Source organism: Pimephales promelas, chromosome 1, assembly GCF_988280905.1.
Source record: "Pimephales promelas chromosome 1, fPimPro1.hap1.1, whole genome shotgun sequence".
NCBI lineage: Eukaryota > Metazoa > Chordata > Actinopteri > Cypriniformes > Leuciscidae > Pimephales > Pimephales promelas.
The window spans coordinates 15,817,557-15,839,585 of record NC_142769.1 but is presented as its reverse complement, the minus strand read 5'-3'; the positions used below and the strand labels follow the sequence as shown (position 1 = coordinate 15,839,585).

The 22,029-nt window shown below is 43.5% G+C and overlaps 2 protein-coding genes and 1 long non-coding RNA gene across 3 annotated transcripts in view; 1 reads left to right on the top strand and 2 right to left on the bottom strand.

Moving 5' to 3' along the window:
* Window positions 1-22,029, top strand: part of LOC148998390 (uncharacterized) — a 183,833-nt gene that overhangs the window by 11,312 nt on the left and 150,492 nt on the right. The window lies entirely within an intron of this gene.
* Window positions 1-22,029, bottom strand: part of col25a1 (collagen type XXV alpha 1 chain) — a 483,837-nt gene that overhangs the window by 391,671 nt on the left and 70,137 nt on the right. Inside the window, exon 4 of the mRNA XM_089129575.1 lies at window positions 13,788-13,814. Coding sequence (XP_088985701.1) covers window positions 13,788-13,814 — 27 coding nt within the window. The remainder of the gene's footprint in view (window positions 1-13,787; window positions 13,815-22,029) is intronic.
* Window positions 18,841-19,935, bottom strand: LOC148998392 (uncharacterized). The gene is made up of 4 exons (XR_016155211.1): window positions 19,680-19,935; window positions 19,232-19,310; window positions 18,969-19,137; window positions 18,841-18,872 (listed from the first exon to the last, which is right to left on the bottom strand). It is a non-coding gene; the product is annotated as an uncharacterized LOC148998392 (long non-coding RNA).

Below are 22,029 nucleotides of genomic sequence, written 5' to 3'. Positions count from 1 at the left end.
CCGTTCCTTACTCAGGGAACGAGGGTTACATACGTAACCGAGACGTTCCCTTTCGTAGTCACTTCGAGTTACGTCAGAAGTGACGGAGATTGGGGGTCTGTGCCATCACGCCATCTTCAAGCTGTCTTCCAGTGCCCTGCGAAAATCTGAACCCCCCCTTTTTTTCTTTTTTTTTTTTTCTGACACAGGATTACCAAGGTACACTGGGAAACATATCCCGGGAGGGACATGCTACCAGATGCCTACCGAAGGGAGGACTTAAGAATACTTCATATGGTCATATAGGAACACATATGGAAACACTGGAGCACCAACTATCGGTGGCTATCAAAATTTCAACTCCAGGGTTGGCAGATGGCTTGCCAAGGGAAGACACATGCTCAGAGAGGCTTACAGTGGATAATACACATGAGACGGTTACCAAGGGGAACCGTACGCATGGAGGCACCTAGCCAGCATCCAGAGCCACAGCAGTGGAGCCCGCATCGTCGGTGCTGGAGGACTCAAGACTTCAATGGAAGAACTGAGGAATATCGCACTTATCCAGTCCGGGGAGTGGAGTGGCGAGCAAGCGAAGACACCTGAGCGGGTCCAGTACCGGCCGGAACGAGTACGTGTGAGGACACTGGCTCAATTCGCAGATTATAGAATCTGGCGAAGGTGTTGGGTGTCGCCCAGCCTGCAGCTCTGCAGATGTCTGTTAGCGAGGCGCCGTGCGCTAGAGCCCAAGAGGAGGCCACACTCCGAGTGGAATGGGCCGTCACACCAAGGGGGCACGGACGGCCTTGCTGCTGGCAAGACAAAGCAATGGCGTCCACTTATCCAGTGAGACAGCCGTTGCTTTGAGAGAGCCCTTCCCTTCTGGCTCCCCCCATAACAGACACAAGCTGGTCTGAGGTCCTGAACACTGCGTTCTGTCGACATAGGTGCGGAGAGCACGTACCGGACAGAGCAGTGCCAAGGCTGGGTCTGCCTCCTCCAGGGGCAGCGCTTGCAGGTTCACCACCTGGTCCCGGAAGGGAGTGGTGGGAACCTTGGGCACATATCCAGGCCGGGGTCTCAGGATCACGTGAGAGTAAGCCGGCCGGAACTCCAGGCACACTTCGTCAACGGAGAATGCGTGCAGGTCCCCCACCCTCTTGATGGAGGCCAATGCAACCAGGAGTGCTGTCTTCATGGACAGAAACTTTAACTCTACCGATTGCAAAAGGCTCAAAGGGATGCCTCTGCAGAGCACTTAAAACTACCGAGAGGTCCCAAGAGGGTACGAGGGGAGGACGAGGCGGATGCAGCCTCCTCGCTCCCCTCAGGAACCTGATGACCAGGTCGTGCTTCCCTAAGGACTTACCTTCCACTGCTTCATGAGAAGCGGCAATGGCCGCGACGTAAACCTTAAGGGTGGAGGGCGACAGCCTGCGCTCCAACCCTTCTTGCAGGAAGGAAAGCACGACCTCGATCGAACACCTCCGGGGGTCTTCTCTGCGAGAAGAACACCAATTGACGTAGAGGTTCCACTTCAACGCATAAAGGTGTCTCGTGGACGACGCTCTAGCGGAAGTGATGGTTGCCGCCACCGCAGGTGGCAGCGAACTCAAACCTGCCTCGTCCCGTCCAGGAGCCACACGTGCAGCCTCCAAAGATCGGGACGAGGGTGCCACAGAGTGCCCCGTCTCTAAAAGAGAGTAGTCTCAGAGGAATAGGCCAAGGAGGTGCTGTCGCGAGGAGCATGAGTTCGGAGAACCACGTCTTGGTGGGCCAGTAGGGGGCTACCAGCAAGACCTGCTCCTCGTCCTCCTTGATCTTGCACAACACCCGTGCAAGGAGGCTCACTGGGGGAAACGCATACTTGCGTGGGCCCCGTGGCCAGCTGTGCGCCAGCGCATCCGAGCCGAGTGTGCCGCAGGTCAGAGAATAAAACTGGGCGCAGTGGGACGAGTCCCGAGAGGCGAACAGGTCTATCTGTGCCTCCCCGAACTGGTCCCAGATCAGCTGGACCGACTGGGGATGGAGTCGCCATTCGCCGGAGATGGGACGGACCCGTGATAGCTCGTCGGCTGCCAGGTTCCGGTCTCCAGGAATGTATACTGCACGAAGGGACCTCAGGTGCTTCTGACTCCATATAAAGAGGTGGCGGGCGAGCTGCGACAACCGGCGCGAGCGTAGACCCCCCTGGTGGTTGATGTACGCTACTGCCGTAGTGTTGTCTGAGCGGACAAGCACATGCTGGCCCTTGAGCAACGCTCAGAAGCGGTGCAGGGCGAGCCGTACTGCCAGCAGCTCGAGGCAATTGATGTGCATGAGGCGCTGGGCTCCTGTCCAGGAACCGGCGGCTGCATGCCCATTGCACATGGCGACCGAGTCTATCTCCATGCCGAGAAAAGAGATCCTCTGCACGGGGCAAAGTTTGCTCTTTTCCCGGTTGACCCGAAGGCCCAGACGGGCTAGGTGCCGTAGCACCAGGTCTCTGTGTTCGCAAACCTGAGCTCGAGAGTGTGCTAGTATCAGCCGGTCGTCGAGAAAATTCAGGATGCGAACCCCGTGCTCGCGAAGGGGAACAAGGGCTGCCTCGACGGTCTTCGTGAAGACGCGAGGGGACAGAGCTAACCCGAATGGGAGAACCGTGTACTGATATGCCTGGCCCTTGAAAGCAAACCGAAGAAGCGGTCTGCGTTGAGGCAAAATGGAGACATGAAAGTACGTGTCCTTCAGGTCGAACGCTGCAGACCAATCCTGAAACCGAACACATTCGAGAATGCGTTTGGCTGTGAGCATTTTGAACGGTAGTCGATGGAGAGAACGGCTCAAAATGCGCAGGACCAGGATCGGTCGTAACCCACCGGTCTTTTTGGGGACAATGAAGTCGGGGCTGTACAGCCCGGACCTCATCTCGGCTGGAGGGACCGTCTCGAATGCACCCTTCGCCAGCAGGGTCGCAATCTCCGCTCTCAAGACCGGGGCATTGCCACCGACCATCGTGGAGTGAACTCCCCTGAAACGGGGAGGAGACCGTGCGAACTGAATCGCGTAGCCAAATCTGATCGTTCTGATGACCCAGCGGGATAGCCCGGGAAGCTCTAGCCAGGCTTCCAGGAAGTGAACCAACGGGGTCATCCGAACCACAGACATCCCCCCGGAGGGGCAGCGAGGCGGGTCGACTGGCATGCGCGCAGGAGTTACCCCGCCCGGGTGCACTGTCGAAGCCCGCTCCCCGACAGAAGAGACCAGGGAAGGCGGAGCGTTCCACGGGGGTCTGTTCTGCCGGGGGTCTGGCGATAGAGGGGGAAGGGATTGGCGTAGCCCGGGGACGACACTCGCACCCTTCCGCGCCCTCAGAGACAGAGAGGAATGTGTGGGCTGACGCACTGGAACGTCGAGCGCACTCATTCCAGTCTGTGGGCTCAGTGATGATGTCAAGTCTTTCCTTAACCAACTCAGGGCGCTGCCCACCCGTGGGTGAGCAGCGGGGAGCTGAAAACGAAAGATTTTCCCCCGGCCCTCCACCGGGGGCAGGAGGGGGCCTGCTACCGCCTCCTGGGGAAAAACTCAACTCCATCACTGAGCAGCCCGTATCAGGATCATCGCTTACCTGGCGTTTAGCGGGGTGTGCGGCCTGAGGGGGCTGTGACGCCTGCCGGCGGCCTCCTCCACGCCGTGGCCCGGATGAAGGCTGCTGCTGGGGCGGGGCGGGAGGGAGGGGAGCCGCGGGGGGGCGTCCTCGGCGGCGAGCAGCGGGAGGCATCTGTGCCGACGACTGGGTGGAGGCAGCAGCTGGTCGTCGGGGCAGAATATGTTCGATTGCCTCCGTCTGCTCCTGGGCAGTGGAGAACTGCTGGGCAAGAGTTCTCGACTGCACCGCCAAAAAGGCCAACCTGGGAGAGAGGGGCGTCGAGCAGACGAATCCGCTCAGCGCTCCGAGTGTCTGCCAGGTTGACGCTCCTGGACCACACTAGTGGCCATCACCTGACCAACGGCGCGAGCGGCCACTTTCGTCGCCCTTTTGGAGAGCAAGGTCAGTGGAGGACCGTAAATCTTCGAATGCCGCTGGATCAGTCCCGCCCTCGAGCATATCTCTGAGCATCTGCGCTTGCACAGTGCTCATCGCATGCAAAGCGGAGGCCGCCCGTCCCGCCGCTCTATAGGAACGCGCCGCCATGGCAGACGAGAACCTACAGGCTTTGGATGGGTGCTTAGGAGGACCACGGGAGGAGGCGCTCTGTGGACACAGCTGTATCGCAACAGAGCGCTCCAGCGGGGGCATCCCAGTGTACAAAAAGGCGGGGGAGAGATCGCGCTCTCGAGTGGACAGAGGAGTCCCCCAAGAGCGCGATAACTCCGCATGCAGCTCGGGGGAAAAAAGGCAATGGAGTTGGCCGTGGCCTCGCGGCGGCAGCTTTGTCCAAAAACCAATTATCCCTCCGTGAGAGATCGGGGGAGAATGGAGGATCCCACTCTAACCCAATACTCCCAGCGGCTCGAGACAGCATGCCGTCAGCTCGGGATCCGACACGGGCAGCGTGTAGCTCTTTTACAGAGAGGAGGAAAATTCACTCTTTCAGCGCTGAGGCGACCAGGGAGAAGCGCAAAGTCTGGCAGACCACTGCACAGATCGCAGGCAATGCAGAAACTCGCTGGGTACCGCCGTCACACCAACACTGAAGAGGACGCTCGTCTCGAAGAGTCTTGTAATAGCTTTCAGGAGTGAAGAGGTTCTCTTGGCTCCGAAGCGAAAACATACTGCGGTTGCGTTCGCTTCCTCCTTTTATACTCACGGAGTGGGGCGGAGTGCGCTATGCAAATTTCCGCAGCCCCAAGGCATTGCATGCCATTGGCTCGTTTTTAAATACTCGAAGAGGATTGGCTTTCTATGCGAAACCCCCAATCTCCGTCACTTCTGACGTAACTCGAAGTGACTACGAAAGGGAACACTTCTCTTTTACCTGGCATTCACATAGAACATTATACATTTCTATTATTCAAATCAGTTAAATTATTAGGCTGCATAGATTAGGTCAGCCAGAACCGGGGACACTTCCTACAACACCCGATGTACTCGTACATCTACGCAAATGTTAGTCTTTCCATTTATTCCGAAGTTTACTGAAGTCAGCCGGATCCGGGCCGTATCCAGATCAGACCGTGAACCTGCGCCTGGACACAACCACAACGCATCCCTGAAGTGCCAGCTTCATCAGCCCTGTGAAGGCCTCATGGACAACAAACTTCTCTATGCCGTGATGACTCCGACCTCCAACCAGATGGAACTGGATAATAATTGTGAATGTTCTGATCCAATCTGACTTCTGACCTGTAATGTTGCCTGAATCATAATCATACACTGTTCGTTCAGTTGGGGGCCAGAGGAGAACTGGCCCCCAACTGAGCCTGGTTTCTTCCAAGGTTTTTTTCTCCATTCTGTCACCTAATGGAGTTTTGGTTCCTTGCCACTGTTGCCTTGGCTTTTGGCTTTCTTAATTGGGGACATTTACATTTATTCATTTAGCTGACGCTTTTATCTAAAGCGACTTACAATTTCTATATATGTCAGAGGTCGCACGCCTCTGGAGTAACTAGGGGTTAAGTGTCTTGCTCAGGGACACATTGGTGTCTCACAGTGGATTCGAACCTGTGTCTCTCACATCAAAGGCATTTGTCTTATCCACTGCACCATCACCACCCCAATATTGACCTTAATATTCAACAATATTATGGATGATGACACAATTTTCTTCTAGAAACAAACTTATTGTATTATTTTCATGTTATCACTGTGAAGCTGCTTTGATACAATCTGTATTGTAAAAAGCGCTATATAAATAAAGGTGACTTGACTTGACCATTTATAAAAGTTAACTTCCGGTTACTCCAATGCATGGGCGAAAACAGTTCAAGACACTCACTTTAAGCTCAGATGCCCTTAGAGTCTGTTCAAGATTATGATACTTTCCAAGAAAATGCACAAAGTAACAGAGAGAGAGAGAGAGAGAGAGAGAGAGAGAGAGAGAGAGAGAGAGAGAGAGAGAGAGAGAGAGAGAGAGAGAGAGAGAGATAATAATAATAATAAGAAAAGACACTATTCTGTGTTAGAGAGAAGCTGTTTCACTCAACTGAAGACCAGTCAGCACACATACAAGGATATTGTAATGAGATATGCAAGTGATTTATTTCATAATCTGTAAACTATAGCAAAGCACATTCTTTATAATATTCCTTTAAGAGGTATGAATTTATCAAGCTGTCAAGCAACTGAGCTGGAAATAATTACATTCTTTCAATAAACTCTTAGTCTGACATACACACACACCATTATGAAGCCGCAGTATGTTAGGACTTTGATTCTAGGACTTTGGACTTTGATCTTGCACAATATGAGGCCATTTATAGTTTCAACCCTTATTCACACACACACACACACACACACATACACGTCTATATTACTAAAAGGGGACTATCACTCTACACTGGCCAAGAGGGGACTAGTGTTTCTGGTCATTTTGAAGAAACAAAAATGACGTACAAAATTCTCTTTTAAGGTCTTTTTTCATAATATAACTTTAAATATGCATTTTTTTATTTTTAAAAAAACATGCCAAGTGGGGACCTGAAACTCTGGCCGATGTCTACCTTACCAACAGGGGACTCATATAGCCTGCAATTGAACTGTATGTCTGTGTGAACAGTGAAGTGAACTGGCAGTGAAATCTTGTCTTCATTTTGTAACTTATACATACTTATACACATATATGTGTGTGTGTGTGTGGGTGTGTCATTATATAATGCTCAAACATATACATGTCTATATTGCTACACAGCAGTGTCGCTGTACACTGGCAAAGAGGGGACATTCTGAACGATATCTATCCAACCAAGCGGGGACTTTGTGTGTGTGTGAACTGGCAGTGAAATCTTTCTTAATTCCGCTTACATTATATATCTATTATATACATTATATATATATATATATATATATATATATTCACATAGAAAAACGCTGTTTTAAATTGTAATAATATTTCACAATATTACTGTTTTTTTTTATCAAATAATTGCAGCCTTGGTGAGCAGAAGAGACTTCTTAAAAAACAAACAATCTTACCGATCTAAAACTATATATTTCTATATTACTAACAGCAGTGTCGCTCCACACTGGCGAAGAGGGGACATTCTGAACGATATCTATCCAACCAAGCGGGGACTTTGTGTGTGTGTGAACTGGCAGTGAAATCTTTCTTAATTACGCTTACATTATATATCTATTATATACATTATATATATATATATATATATATATATATATATATATATATATATATATTCACATAGAAAAACGCTGTTTTAAATTGTAATAATATTTCACAATATTACTGTTTTTTTTTATCAAATAATTTCAGCCTTGGTGAGCAGAAGAGACTTCTTTTAAAAACATAAACAATCTTACCGATCTAAAACTATATATTTCTATATTACTAACAGCAGTGTCGCTGTACACTGGCGAAGAGGGGACATTCTGAACGATATCTATCCAACCAAGTGGGGACTTTGTGTGTGTGTGAACTGGCAGTGAAATCTTTCTTAATTACGCTTACATTATATATCTATTATATACATTATATACACTCTAAAAAATGCTGGGTTGTTTTAACCCAACTTTGGGTCAAATATGGACTAACCCAGCCGTTGGGTTAAATTTTTACATTACATTTTTAACCCAACATTTCAGGTTTGTCCATATTTGACCCAAAATTGGGTTAAAACAACCCAGCATTTTTTAGAGTGTATATATATATATATATATATATATATATATATATATATATATATTCACATAGAAAAACGCTGTTTTAAATTGTAATAATATTTCACAATATTACTGTTTTTTTTTATCAAATAATTGCAGCCTTGGTGAGCAGAAGAGACTTCTTAAAAAACATAAACAATCTTACCGATCTAAAACTATATATTTCTATATTACTAACAACAGTGTCGCTCCACACTGGCGAAGAGGGGACATTCTGAACGATATCTATCCAACCAAGCGGGGACTTTGTGTGTGTGAACTGGCAGTGAAATCTTTCTTAAAGGACAACTCCGGCGCAAAATGAACCTTTAGTCTAATTACACATTGTTACCTAGTCAACCGTTATCTGAGATTTGTTTTCATGATTGCCGAATGTAAATAGTTTTATCTCTAAAAACAGTTTAGCCTATAACGCTAGTATAATGCTAGTATATAGGGCATAGAGTAATGACAAATAAAAATCGCTTGTTATTACCACTAAAAAGGCTCAAAGTAGCCCCACAGTAACACGACAGCATAAAAAGAGTCCCTACATTCAAACCGAAGCATTGAGAACTTTGCCAGTGTCCATACAGTTTAATAAGAAGATGTTTTATACACACAGTAAATTTCGCGAATTCAGGAAGAAGCCATCTTGGAAAAATAGTCTCTACCAGTCGATCTACGAACGCCGATCCAAGTGCGCTGGTGAGATGTGAATAAGGTGATAAGGTGAGCGCGAACAGTAGGCTACGTGTACATATTGAAGACAAGTAAACGGTTTGTGTTTGTGTTTCTTCTGGAAACAACGGATCATATGAGATTCTGCACAGTTCAGCGCACTTGGATCGGCGTTCGTAGATCGACTGGTAGAGACTATTTTTCAAAGATGGCTTCTTCCTGTATTCGCGAAATTTACTGTGTGTATAAAATATCTTCTTATTAAACTGTGTGGACACTGACAAAGTTCTCAACGCTTCGGTTTGAATGTAGGGACCCTTGTTATGCTGTCGTTTTGGTGTGGGGCTATTTTGAGCCTTGTTAGTGGTAATAACAAGCGATTTTTATTTGTCATTACTCTATGCCCTATATACTAGCATTGAACTAGCGTTATAGGCTAAACTGTTTTTAGAGATAAAACTATTTACATTCGGCAATCATGAAAACAAATCTCAGATAACGGTTGACTAGGTAGCAATGTGTAAGTAGACCAAAGGTTCATTTTGCGCCGGAGTTGTCCTTTAATTACGCTTACATTATATATCTATTATATACATTATATATATATATATATATATTCACATAGAAAAACGCTGTTTTAAATTGTAATAATATTTCACAATATTACTGTTTTTTTTATCAAATAATTTCAGCCTTGGTGAGCAGAAGAGACTTCTTTTAAAAACATAAACAATCTTACCGATCTAAAACTATATATTTCTATACTACTAACAGCAGTGTCGCTCCACACTGGCGAAGAGGGGACATTCTGAACGATATCTATCCAACCAAGTGGGGACTTTGTGTGTGTGTGAACTGGCAGTGAAATCTTTCTTAATTACGCTTACATTATATATCTATTATATACATTATATATATATATATATATATATATATATATATATATATATATATATATATATATATATATATATATATATATATATTCACATAGAAAAACGCTGTTTTAAATTGTAATAATATTTCACAATATTACTGTTTTTTTTTTTATCAAATAATTGCAGCCTTGGTGAGCAGAAGAGACTTCTTAAAAAACATAAACAATCTTACCGATCTAAAACTATACATTTCTATATTACTAACAACAGTGTCGCTCCACACTGGCGAAGAGGGGACATTCTGAACGATATCTATCCAACCAAGCGGGGACTTTGTGTGTGTGTGAACTGGCAGTGAAATCTTTCTTAATTACGCTTACATAAGGCTGTTCATGGTCACTGGCCCAGTGCTACATTTCTTTTTTTTTTAATGTAAGAATAATAACATTAGAGGTCTAGCAATTTTACCCGTGGAACTGTGTGTCGAGTTTTTCGCGGTCAGTTTGCACTGCTGTATTTAGATTAACAGTAACTGATAATTTCCCAGAATGCATTGAAATTCTACAGTAACATACTGTCAACTGTGTGCACAGTACATAATTGTTGAAAAAACAAAATAATACTGTGAAAACAACTAAATTCTACTGTAACTTACTGTACATAGATTATACAGTAAGAAACTGTTGACAAAAACTGTATAATCCTGTGAAAACAACAGAAATCGTTTACAGTGTAGTTATGTTTAGGTTTGGGATTAGGGTTATGGGATCTTACATAAAATGGTAAAAAGGGATATATACAGATATCTTTATGACATAGAATATACGTAAATACTTAACGTTTTGTAGCTGTAAAAACATAATAATGTTACTTTTAAATGTTGCAAATACGTATATATTATACATTTCAGCATCTATCCAAACGTACAAAAAAGTATGTTTTCTATCTTTGCAAAAAACTTAAAATACCTACGTATTAACAATGAGACCAGGCTGCTAAAATCATATTGAATTTCGTTGACTAAAACTAGACTAAAACAATTCAGATGACTAAAATATGACAAACTAAATGGAATTTTAGTCAAAAGACTAAAACTAAATCAAAATTTGTTGTCAAAATGAACACTGCTTTAGTTTGAAAATTACTTCAATTATCTTTTTAACTGTTAACTGGTTTCAATCTTATTTATGGAACAGAAAGTTTTTGTTCAGGATAGGTCATTTCTTCTGTTCTGTCGCTCACCTCCACAGGGATCGATCTCGGCGCCCTCCCTTTACTCGTTCTACATGCTACCATTGGGTTCTATATTTTAATAAGACATGGTGTTGCCTTCCATTCTTATGCTGAAGACACCACAATATACGTATACACCTATTGAGAGAAATGATCCGTCTGCTTCCATTTCTCTTTTATTATGCTAAGATGAGGTTACATCTTGGCTTGCAAAAAAATTGTGTCTTTAAATGAACACAAAACTGAGGTGATAGTTTTCCCCACTGATAATTTTAAGACCACCAGCATCGCTTTGAGGAGCTTCTCTGCATTCAGATCTATGCGGGATTAGGTGTGCTTTTAGATGGGCCTTCAAAACGTGATAAATATCTTCCGTAACTGCATCTAGTTTATCAACTGCATCTAGTTTTTATTTGAGAAGTTGCACAGATACTTGAACATTGGTAGCTGTATTTGTAAGCGCTCAGACCAGTTTACCTAAAACACCTTCAAAAAGCCATCCTGCATTGAAATGTAAATGAGTGTGGGGGGATGTGGAATCAGGGGCGTAGCAATCATTTCAAAAGTGAGGGGGACAGAATGTCAAGCATTTTACATGGTTCATGTTTACATGAAAGACTAAGACTTGTGTATGTGTTTAGTTACTTCTTAATTTTTCAGTTTTTTTTTTTAGATTCAAATATGTTTCAGTGTGAAATACGGTAGAAATATCTTATTCATTTTTGTGTTGATAAGTTTTGAACTTAAATAACAGTCTTGGAAATAATATGTAAGCATGTGCCTGTACAGTAAATCAAGTTTTGTTTGCCAGAAATCAATTCATGTAAATCGAAAGATCTTAGTTTAGCCAAGACTGATCGTGTGATCACTGAGTGAAGAGTTTTGAGAAGTTGTTCAATGTTGTATTATGTTCAGAGTTTTAGCAGTGTTGTGTCGAAGTGAAATATGTAGTTTGGAAGATGTAGTCACTGAATGCATTAATACAACTCTAAAAAGAAAAACAACAACAAAAAAGCAACCTGTAATAGCAGCTGCAAATGGGGCCTTATTTATCACTCAGCAAGAATTAGTGTTAAACACATTTACACAAACTCTAGACACAGAAGGATCATATGTTCCCCACATCACACCAGGACATTTTACTCAAAATTGTGAAATATTTCACTCATTAAGTGTTTGATTTACTCATTCAACTGATGTTCAAAACAACTGTGTAGTTACCGTGCTGCAAAAAAATGCAGACATGTTTCTTTATAAAATAGCAGACACAATACCACTGATATTGAAAAAAAAAGATCTAAATCAACTTCTAGGTTTGGGTGAAGTGAGAGGGTCACAGAGACAGAACTAAAAACCTAATTTGTCAAATAAACTCTAAAAATAAAAGATATTCAAGACTGTGGTATAAATAATTGGATGATCTGACCATAACTCATACTATCCTTGATTTTCTAACTTAGGACATTTCCTTTGTGTGTGATTACATCGCCCTCCCCCACACTAATTAACATATCAATGCAGTATGGCTGAAGGTGTCTAGGTGAAGTGGCCTGAGTGCTTACAAATACAGCTACCAATGTTCAAGTATCTGTGCAACTTCTCAAATAAACTACAATAAACTAGAGAAAATGCTGGGATTTACCCTTCCAAATTTATTTTGTAATGTTTTCTTTTGTAAAAATGTATTTAAAAAATAAATAAATACAAGAATTAGACTATCTACTGTTAACTGCAGTTTGTTTACTTTTCTTTAACATTATTTACAAACCAGTTATTTAGGAGTTGTCAGTGATTCATGAGATCACTTAAGTGTATTTAAATGTAGTAAATGCAAGAAGTTAAGCATTTAGTAGTGGTCAGTTAACTTTTTTTGGCAGCTCATCTAAAGTGAGGAATAGTTATATCTTGTAAAGCATTCATAAATTAGATTTAAAGGCTCAGTTCTCTTCTAAACAGAAAAAGGAAACAAACACAACACTTTGAACATAAAAGAACATACAAATATTTAACTGAGCCTTTGAAATCTCTTTTATAAATGCATTACAAGGCATAACAGGTCCTCACTTTAGATGAGCTCACAAAATAGTAAACTGACCACTACTAAATGGTTGATAACTACCTGAATTAACCTTGGATTACAGTAGAAATACATGTTAAAAATGTATTTACACACTAAGTAACTATTACTATATGTCTGAATAATAAGATACATGAATGCACATTGAAATAGTTTATTAATCATTTACTCACTTTCTAAGTGATCTTATAAACCACTGACAACTCCTAAATAACTTTATATTGGTTTATTATTATGGTTTATAATGCTATACTTCATTTAGAAATCATAAATTGTTCATTAATAAAGCATGGAATTAAAATGATTAAAACACATTATAGATATGCTTTTAAACCAATAATCAGCAATTTATAAAGACAGCTATAAAGCTATAAATTCTTTAATATTGTTTTAAAAGCATATCTATAATGTGTTTTAATAATTGTATTTTCATTAGTTAAGCATTTACTATTGCTTAACTAATGATTACTAGTGTGGGGTTATTAAATTTACTGAAAGTACCTTAACTAAGCAGCTCTACAGTCTCAGAGCCTCTGGGACAGCCAGCCATTCAGACAATAGAGAAGTGTGAACGACGTGTGTTAATGGGCCACTGCAGATCCTGCTCCAGCCTACAGGAGCGCTGCTGAGTATGGGCTTAAACACACACACATGTGTTAGTCCCCACTTGGTCAAAAGTTAAAAAAATTCACCAGAGCGTTTTTTAGTTGATTTTAACATGTTTTAAGGCATAGCTAACAGGGGACTTGAAAAATGTCCCCACTTCCCTCGGCGGTCCCCTGTTAGTGAGTGTGTAACGACACCAAAGTCCCCTCTTAGATAGGTAGACAAGTACACACACACACACACACACACACACACACACACGCACACACACACACACACACACACACACACACACACACACACACACACACACACACACACACACACACACACACACACACACACACACACACACACACACCAGTAAGGCTCTGTTGTGCCTGACAAGCCAGAGTCAGCTTGTCCACAGAAACCCATGCATCTCAAACATGCAGCCCACATGTCCATAAGGCATAAGGGAGACATAACACACATTCATCCACACATCAGAGCGTGACATGCAAGATAAAAATGAAAAAGAAAAAAAAAAAACACATACCCGTGGACCCTGGTCGCCTTGATCCCCCTATAATAAAAGAGAGAAAACCAGAATGATAGAATATAATTTTGTATTATTGTAAACAGATACAGCCAGATACAGTATGTGAATGAATGTGAATATTTTACAGTAATTACAGTTCTGTCATGACAACTCTGTCATGAGTGTTTGGCATGGTAATGGCTATAACCATAGACATCATATAGGTAGACGCCCTATCAACCACTACAGCCTATTGGCACGGACGAGCCGTGGGGCCACCATCTTAAAGTCAAGTCAAGTCAAGTCACATTTATTTATATAGCGCTTTTCACAATACAGATTGTATCAAAGCAGCTTCACAGTGATAACATGAAAGTAGTACAACACAGATCAATACTATTGCTAAACACTAAATAACCCCAACTGAGCAAGCCCAAAGCAAGCCAAAAGCAAGGCGACAGTGGCAAGGTCATCCGCTGGTCATCCGCTCTGCTCAGTGTAATCTGTTTGGCAGGTGATGTGAGCTGTCAGCACATTTAATGAATCATATCTCACTGAATACCGAACTGATTTTCACACGGGTTTTTTTTCCTGCAAAGGTCATATATATAGCTATGAGACAGGACACATGGGATATTTTATTCACAAAAATACAAACTTTAGTCAGGTAATATTAAATGCTAAATCTTACTTGTGAAAAGTAATTCCCGAGCGATAGTCTGCCAATTTGAGCAGGAATATGCTGCACAGTGCTCTGTCATCTACTGCTGCTATGCAACACAATAGGAATACGACCAGTTTAAGATGGAGGCCACATTTCTCAGTGCCCAGCAACCAATAGGGAATCTAGTCTCGATATGATATTAATGGCTATGACCATGTTGATATGTTTGATCTGTTGCAGAGCAAGAATTGAACTTGTTACTGCTAATACATACACAACACGCTGCTGTAAGCAAGTAAGAGATGCTGCTGCTGTACAATATAGCATACATAAATAACCCATAGCAGATCTATACAGGTGGATCTGGGGAAGGTGGAGGGTTTTTGAAACTGCGCTAAGACAATTACATTACTTTGAGAAAGATTAAAGATACTGTAAACTTTCTAATCTTTCTCTCTTTCTTTCTTTTTAACTATTCTTTTCGTTCTTTCTTTCTAAACTGATCTTTCTTTCTTTCTTTTTCTTTTTTTTTTTTTTTACTTTAAACTACTTTAAACTTAAAACTATTTTATACTTCTTAAAACTTTCTGGTCCAAACTTTCACAAGCCAACTTAAAGTTTGTAACGACAAACTTTTTCTAGTTATTGATTAATACTGTAAACCGTGATATTTTCTGAGACGTTATCATACTGTGAGAATCTCTTACCATTACAACCATACACTCTAAGAAATAAATCCGTAAAATAACAGAAAAAGTACTGGCAGCTCATAACCCGGACTTTGTCCCGTAATTAAAAAAACTGACATTTTCTGTTAATTCACAGTGTGCCCAATGTAAATAAAACAGAAATTTTCTGTTATTTAATGGTATATCTATAGTAAAAGACTGGAAAATTTCTGTAATTTAATGATATATTTATTGTAAAAAAAACATGACACTTTCTGTTATTTAATGACATAACTACAGTAAAAAAAACGCAAATATTAAATAAATCCGTAAAATAACAGAAAATGTACTGGCAGCTCATGACCCGGAATTTGTTCCGTAATTAAAAGATTAAAGATTTCCGTTAATTTATGGTTCCCTTTCGTAGTCACTCAGAGTTATGTCAGGAGTGACGGAGAATGGGGGTTTTGCATAGAAAGCCAATCCTCTTTGAGTATTTAACAACGAGCCAATGGCATGAAAATGCCTTGGGGCTGCGGAATTTGCATAGCGTACCTCCGCCCCACCCCGTGGGTATAAAAGGAGGAAGTGAACGCAACCGCAGTATGTTTTCGCTTCGGAGCCAAGAGAACTTCTTCACTCCACAAGCCACACAATCTGAGTTTACTATGGTGACTCACCTCTTCGAGACGAGCGAACTCTCTGGTGTTGGTGTGACGGCGGTACCCAGCGAGGTACGGTACCCAGCGAGGTTCACATTGCCTGCGATCTGAGCAGTGGTCTGCCAGTGTGTGTGTCTCTCCCTGGTCGCTTCAACTTCCGCAGAGTTTTCTCCTCTCACTGAAAGAGTGTGCACGCGGCACGTCTTTTTAAAGACGCATCTTTTTGAAGACGATCTGCCCGTGTATTCCTGAGTGCAGTATTCTGATAGAGTCAGCTGATGGGCGCGAGCACTGTTTGACGTGTTTGGGCTTTGATCACGCTCAGACAGCGCTCGTGGGTGTGTCACGTTCTCTCAGTGGGAACGTGATCATCGCAATGTATAGCGGTTGAGACTCAATGAGCTCAGTAGAGTGAGAGTCCCCTCATCCACAACCCGAACCATTTTCTCCACGTGAGATAATGCTTTGGCTGGTGGCCAGGGTGACCAAAAAGACGTTAGGTCTGGAACTAAACCGACGAAATTCGTCAGTCCACACCCCGTCTTTCACGTTGGTCGAGAGTGAGTGGGCGGAGCCGTTCTCAGGCCCGCGTTCTCATTCGGTCCCCCAGCTGATGAAATCATGTTTATTGCCGCATCACAAGGTGAGCTGGAGTCTTTGGAGATGGCTCGTCTGTGCTGCTGTCCTCGGATGTGCTAGCATAGCGAGCTTGATTCAGGGCTCACAGCTATGCTTCCCGGGCTGCCACGAGTTTCGGGTTTGTGTGGAAAATTCTGCCATATCCCGAGCACTTAAGGCTGATGATTGGTTTTTGGGGGTGGCGAACCCAAATCCTTTCTACCCGGATGTGCATGAAGAGGCCGTGAGATCGTGGAAGTCTCCTTTGACTTTTCACGATCACTCAACAGCTTCTTCCAACTTCTCTGCCCTCCTAGAGGCCGCAGTCTAGGGTGCACTGGGGTTCCCCCCTGTGGAGTGTTCTGCGGCAACCTGGTGTGGCACCCCTCCAATGCCTGTAGGTTCTTGTCTACTCCGGTGGCGGGGACCTATAGATCTGCGGGGCAGGCTGCCACCTCACTGTATGTTATTGTCATTCTCATGGGTGTTCAGTGACATGCACGAGGGTAGGGCTGATTCAGAGCTCATCCTTGAGCTGCATGCCGTCGCCGACCTCGCTCCACGTTTGAGTTCGCTGCCACCCGCGGTGGCGGCAACCATCACTTCTGCTAGAGCGTCATCCACGAGACACCTTTACGCGTTGAAGTGGAACCTCTTCGTCAACTGGTGCTCTTCTAGCGGAGAAGACCCCCGGAGATTTTCGATCGGTGTCGTGCTTTCCTTCCTGCAAGAAGGGTTGGACACGACGTAAACCCTCCACCCTTAAGGTTTCCGCGTCTCATGATGCAGTAGAAGGTAAGTCCGTCGGGAATCACGACCTGGTCATCAGGTTCCTGAGGGGAGCGAGGAGGCTAAATCCGCCTCGTCCTCCCCTCGTGCCCTCTTGGGACCTCTCAGTAGTTCTAAGTGCTCTGCAGAGGCCTCCCTTTGAGCCTTTGCAATCGGTAGAGTTAAAGTTTCTGTCCATGAAGACAGCACTCCTGGTTGCATTGGCCTCCATCAAGAGGGTAGGGGACCTGCACGCATTCTTTGTTGACAAAGCGTGCCTGGAGTTCGGGCCGGCTTACTCTCACGTGATCTTGAGACCCCGGCCTGGATACGTGCCCAAGGTTCCCACCACTCCCTTCCGGGACCAGGTGGTGAACCTGCAAGCGCTGCCCCTGGAGGAGGCAGACCCAGCCTTGGCACTGCTCTGTCCGGTACGTGCGCTCCGCGCCTACGTCGACAGAACGCGGTGTTTCAGGACCTCCTCTCGCGTACTCGCTTCCGCCAGTACTGGACCCGCTTAGGTGTCTTCGCTAGCTCGCTATTCCACTCCTCGGACTGGATAAGTGCGATATTTCCTCAGTAGTCTTCCGTTGAGGCATTGAGTCCTCCAGCACTTACGATGCGGGCACCACTGCTTTTTCTCTGGATGTCGGCTAGGTGCCTCCATGTGCACGGTTCCCTATGGTAACTGTCTCATGTGTATTATCCACTGTAAGCCACCCTAAGCAGGTTGGTAGTCCAGTGATCTCCATATGTAGTCCCTAACACGGCCATATGTGTATTCCTAAGTCCTCCCTACGGTAGGCATTTGGTAGCATGTCCCTCCCCGGAAATGTTTCCCAGTGTACCTTGGTATTCCTGTGTCAAAGTAGGTATCTCCTGTGTAAGTTAAGTAAGAAGGAGTCCAGACTTTCGCAGGGCACTGGAAGACAGCTATGAAGATGGCGTGATGGCATAGACCCCCGTTCTCCGTCACTCCTGACGTAACTCGGAGTGACTACGAAAGGGAACGTTACGTCTCCTTGCCACTTCTGCTGTATTGCTGGGTAGACGCTGAGTTCAGTTTTGGCTCCTCAGCGAAGACATACTGCGGTTGCGTTCACTTCCTCCTTTTATACCCACGGGGTGGGGCGGAGGTACGCTATGCAAATTCAAGGCATTTTCATGCCATTGGCTCATTGTTAAATACTCGAAGAGGATTGGCTTTCTATGCGAAACCCCCATTCTCCGTCACTCCTGACGTAACGTCTCCGTTCCCTACTCAGGGAACGAGGGTTACATCTGTAACCGAGACGTTTTCCTACAGTAAAAATAAAACAGATGAATTCATGCAATATACTTACAGCAAATAGAAATTTTACTGTTAGTTAACAGTGTAATGATAACTCTTGTTGAAAACATTACAAACAAATCTTCTGTGATTAAAAAATATTTTTATTTACTTATAGATATACAACAATTCCATGAAAACTAAAATATAAAGGGAAAAAAACACAAAAGGGAAAAGTATATAGTTTCTCATCATAGTTTCTACAAAACACTATTTTGTGAGGCCAGGACATACTGTATTGACATACAGAATGTGTCAAAACAATGAAAACAAAGATTCTAGGTGGGGAGAACTCATCCCTCACCAAGAAATGTGTAGTAAATTCTTCAGAGCCACCAGACTGATTGGACCAGGTCCTAGTAGGACTGCAGACTTGGGTTTAGCCACCAAAAACTGCAGAGGGGAGAAAATAGTGTGTGGCCTATCCATCATAATGTTTGAAATTTAGTTACCGTGTACTGTAATGGTTCCGTCTACGGTTAACCGTACCTGTCTGTCTCGCAGCGAGAGGCCTGTATCACGGCCCATCTGTCCCACCAGGTTGCCGTTGTTCTCTCCGTGCCGACACAGGTAGGTGATTCAGGGCTGGACGTAGATGTTCATCAGGTAGATTATCCAGGATCTTTTTGATGAGGAAGTGCCGATCCCTGTCTATCACCTAATGAAGGAGTGATCGGTATGTTCAGTTTAAGTTCCATTTTCAGATTTGACAAAAGCTAAAACTTTACATGTTTTTTTCAAGTTTTTCATACAGGGACTTCAGCAGTCTTGAAGGAATGAAATACGTTTGGTTTCCTTCATCTCAGTCATTTCGACCTTCGTTCAGGATTTCTGCACAGAAAAGTTGGATATGAAGAAAAAAAGATATATTTTAGCTGCACTAGAAATTAAATGAAGGAAAATTAACTCCATGGTATCATGCAGACCAGGTTTTGAAAAACAGCTGTACACTATTTTACATTCGTTAAATTATCAACTATAAATAATCAGCCATCCCTAATTCTTTCAAATTCAAACACTGTATGCTAAGTGCTAAATGCTAAGACTTTTGTTTCCAGTGGACTCCAGTTGCATGTCATGTTAGCTTATCTGCTCAACTATACATTATAATATGTTTAATTATGTTCAACTAAATAAACAGAAACATAATAACATAATCTATAAATTATTTAATTAAATTAATTAAAATGTGTTGCTCACCTTTATTTGAACTCCAGGATAAGTGCCTTTTTCTTCAGGTATTTTGTAGCTCACTGCATCAATGGGGTAGAGATGTGGTCAGTAATAACTTCTTGAATGACAGCAATCCTGAATTTCCACCACCTTTAAAAAAAGAAATGTATTACAAAATGATATTACATTAATAAAGATATTACATTACACGATCACTTCAGAAAGCCGCTTTAAAGGGGTAGTTCACTTTAAAATGAAAATTCTGTCATCATTTACTCACCCTCAAGTTGTTTCAAACCTGTATGAATTTTTCTTCAGCTGAACACAAAGATATTGTGAAGAATGTCGGTAACCAAACACTAACTGGAGCCATTGACTTCCATAGTAGGAAAAAAAAAATACTATGGAAGTCAATGGCTCCAGTTAATGGTTTGGTTACCAACATTCTTCAAAATATCTTTGTGTTCAGCAGAAGAAAAATACATACAGGTTTGAACTTTGAAAAAACTTGAGGGTGAGTAAATGATGACAGAATTTCTACTGACCATGTAAGCACACATCCTTGAAGGGGGTATTCAGCAACCAACTTTTTTTTAATCAACATTCTTCCTCAGACTTTACCTAAATTTAAATGTCTGTTGGCAGTATTGAACACTCATAGTTATTAATAATAATTAAAAAATGCTAATAAAACATTAAAGCTGCAAGCAGCGATGGGCGGGCTCTAGCACCTGGGGCACATCGGGGTGTGAGGCGGCCGCGTTGCATATTTCGTAAATGTAGGTCAAATGAGCGGCGGGGGCTGCTTCGTTAAAGGTAACTTCCTGTTGCCAGCAGGTGGCGCTATGACTGTGGGCTAATTTCGGCATCTACATGTGTTCAGGGCGGGACTGTTGTATAACATAATATTTCGCGCAGGTCTGAGGATGTACAATAAAGTTACAACAACTTCCTGTTTCATGGCGAATTGTCGATGCTTCGGACATGCCCATTGACGAAAAATGCGCTGATAGCACAACGTTACATCGTCAATGCCTTTAGGAAGCACAGCAGAAATGTGAAGTCGATCCGACTAAATCCCTAGGAGGAGTTTGTTAAAGTACGTAATGAGGAAATCATCCAAAAATGGCGGTAAAATTAGAAATGGCCGACTTCCTGTTGAGTTTAGGGTATCGCTCCAAGAGACTTTTCTGTGTGTCTGGACATGGTAGATGTACCACAGAAATTTTGTACATGTCAGACAAACATGCGGCGGGGGCTGCTTCGTTAAAGGTCACTTCCTGTTGCCAGCAGATGGCGCTATTACTGTGGTCTAATTTCAGCATGTACATGTGTTCAGGGCGGGACTGTTGTACAACGTATAAAATTTCACACAGGTCTGAGGATGTACACTGAAGTTACAACAACTTCCTGTTTCATGGCGAATCATCGACGCCATGGACACACCCATGGACGAAAATGTGCAGATAGCACAACTTTACATCGTCAATGCCTTTAGAAGGCAGAGCAGAAATGTGAAGTCGATCCGACTAAATCCCTAGGAGGAGTTAGTTAAAGTACGTAATGAGTAAATCATCCAAAAATGGTGGTAAAATTAGAAATGGCGAACTTCTTGTCGAGTTTAGGGCATCGCTCCAAGAGACTTTTCTGTGCATCTGGACATGGTAGATGTACCACAGAAATTTCGTACATGTCGGTCAAACATGCGGCGGGGGCTGCTTCGTTAAAAGTCACTTCCTGTTGCCACTAGGTGGCGCTATGACTGTGGGTGAATGTCGGCATGTAGATTTGTTCAGGGCGGGACTCTTCTCAGATGTGTAAAATTTCGTGCAGATCTGGGCATTAACAGCCAAGTTACAACAACTTCATGGTTCATGGCGAATCATCGACGCCACGGACACGCCCATGGACGAAAATGCGCAGATAGCACAACTTTACATTGTCAATGTTTTTAGAAGGCACAGCAGAAATTTGAAGTTGATCAGACTAAATCCCTAGGAGGAGTTAGTTAAAGTACGTAATGAGTAAATCATCCAAAAATGGCGGTAAAATTAGAAATGGCGGAATTCCTGTCGAGTTTAGGGAATCACTCCGTGAGACTTTTCTGTGCGTCTGGACATGGTAGATGTACCACAGAAATTTCGTACAGGTCGGTCAAACGTGCGGCAGGGGGGTTCGTTAAAGGTCACTTCCTGTTGCCACTAGATGGCGCTATGACTGTAGGTGAATGTCGGCATGTAGATTTGTTCAGGGCAGGACTCTTGTCAAATGTGTAAAATTTGGTGCAGATCTGGGCATTTACAGCCAAGTTTACTTCAACTTCCTGTTTCATGGCGAATCATCAATGCCACAGACACGTCCATCGACGAAAATGCGC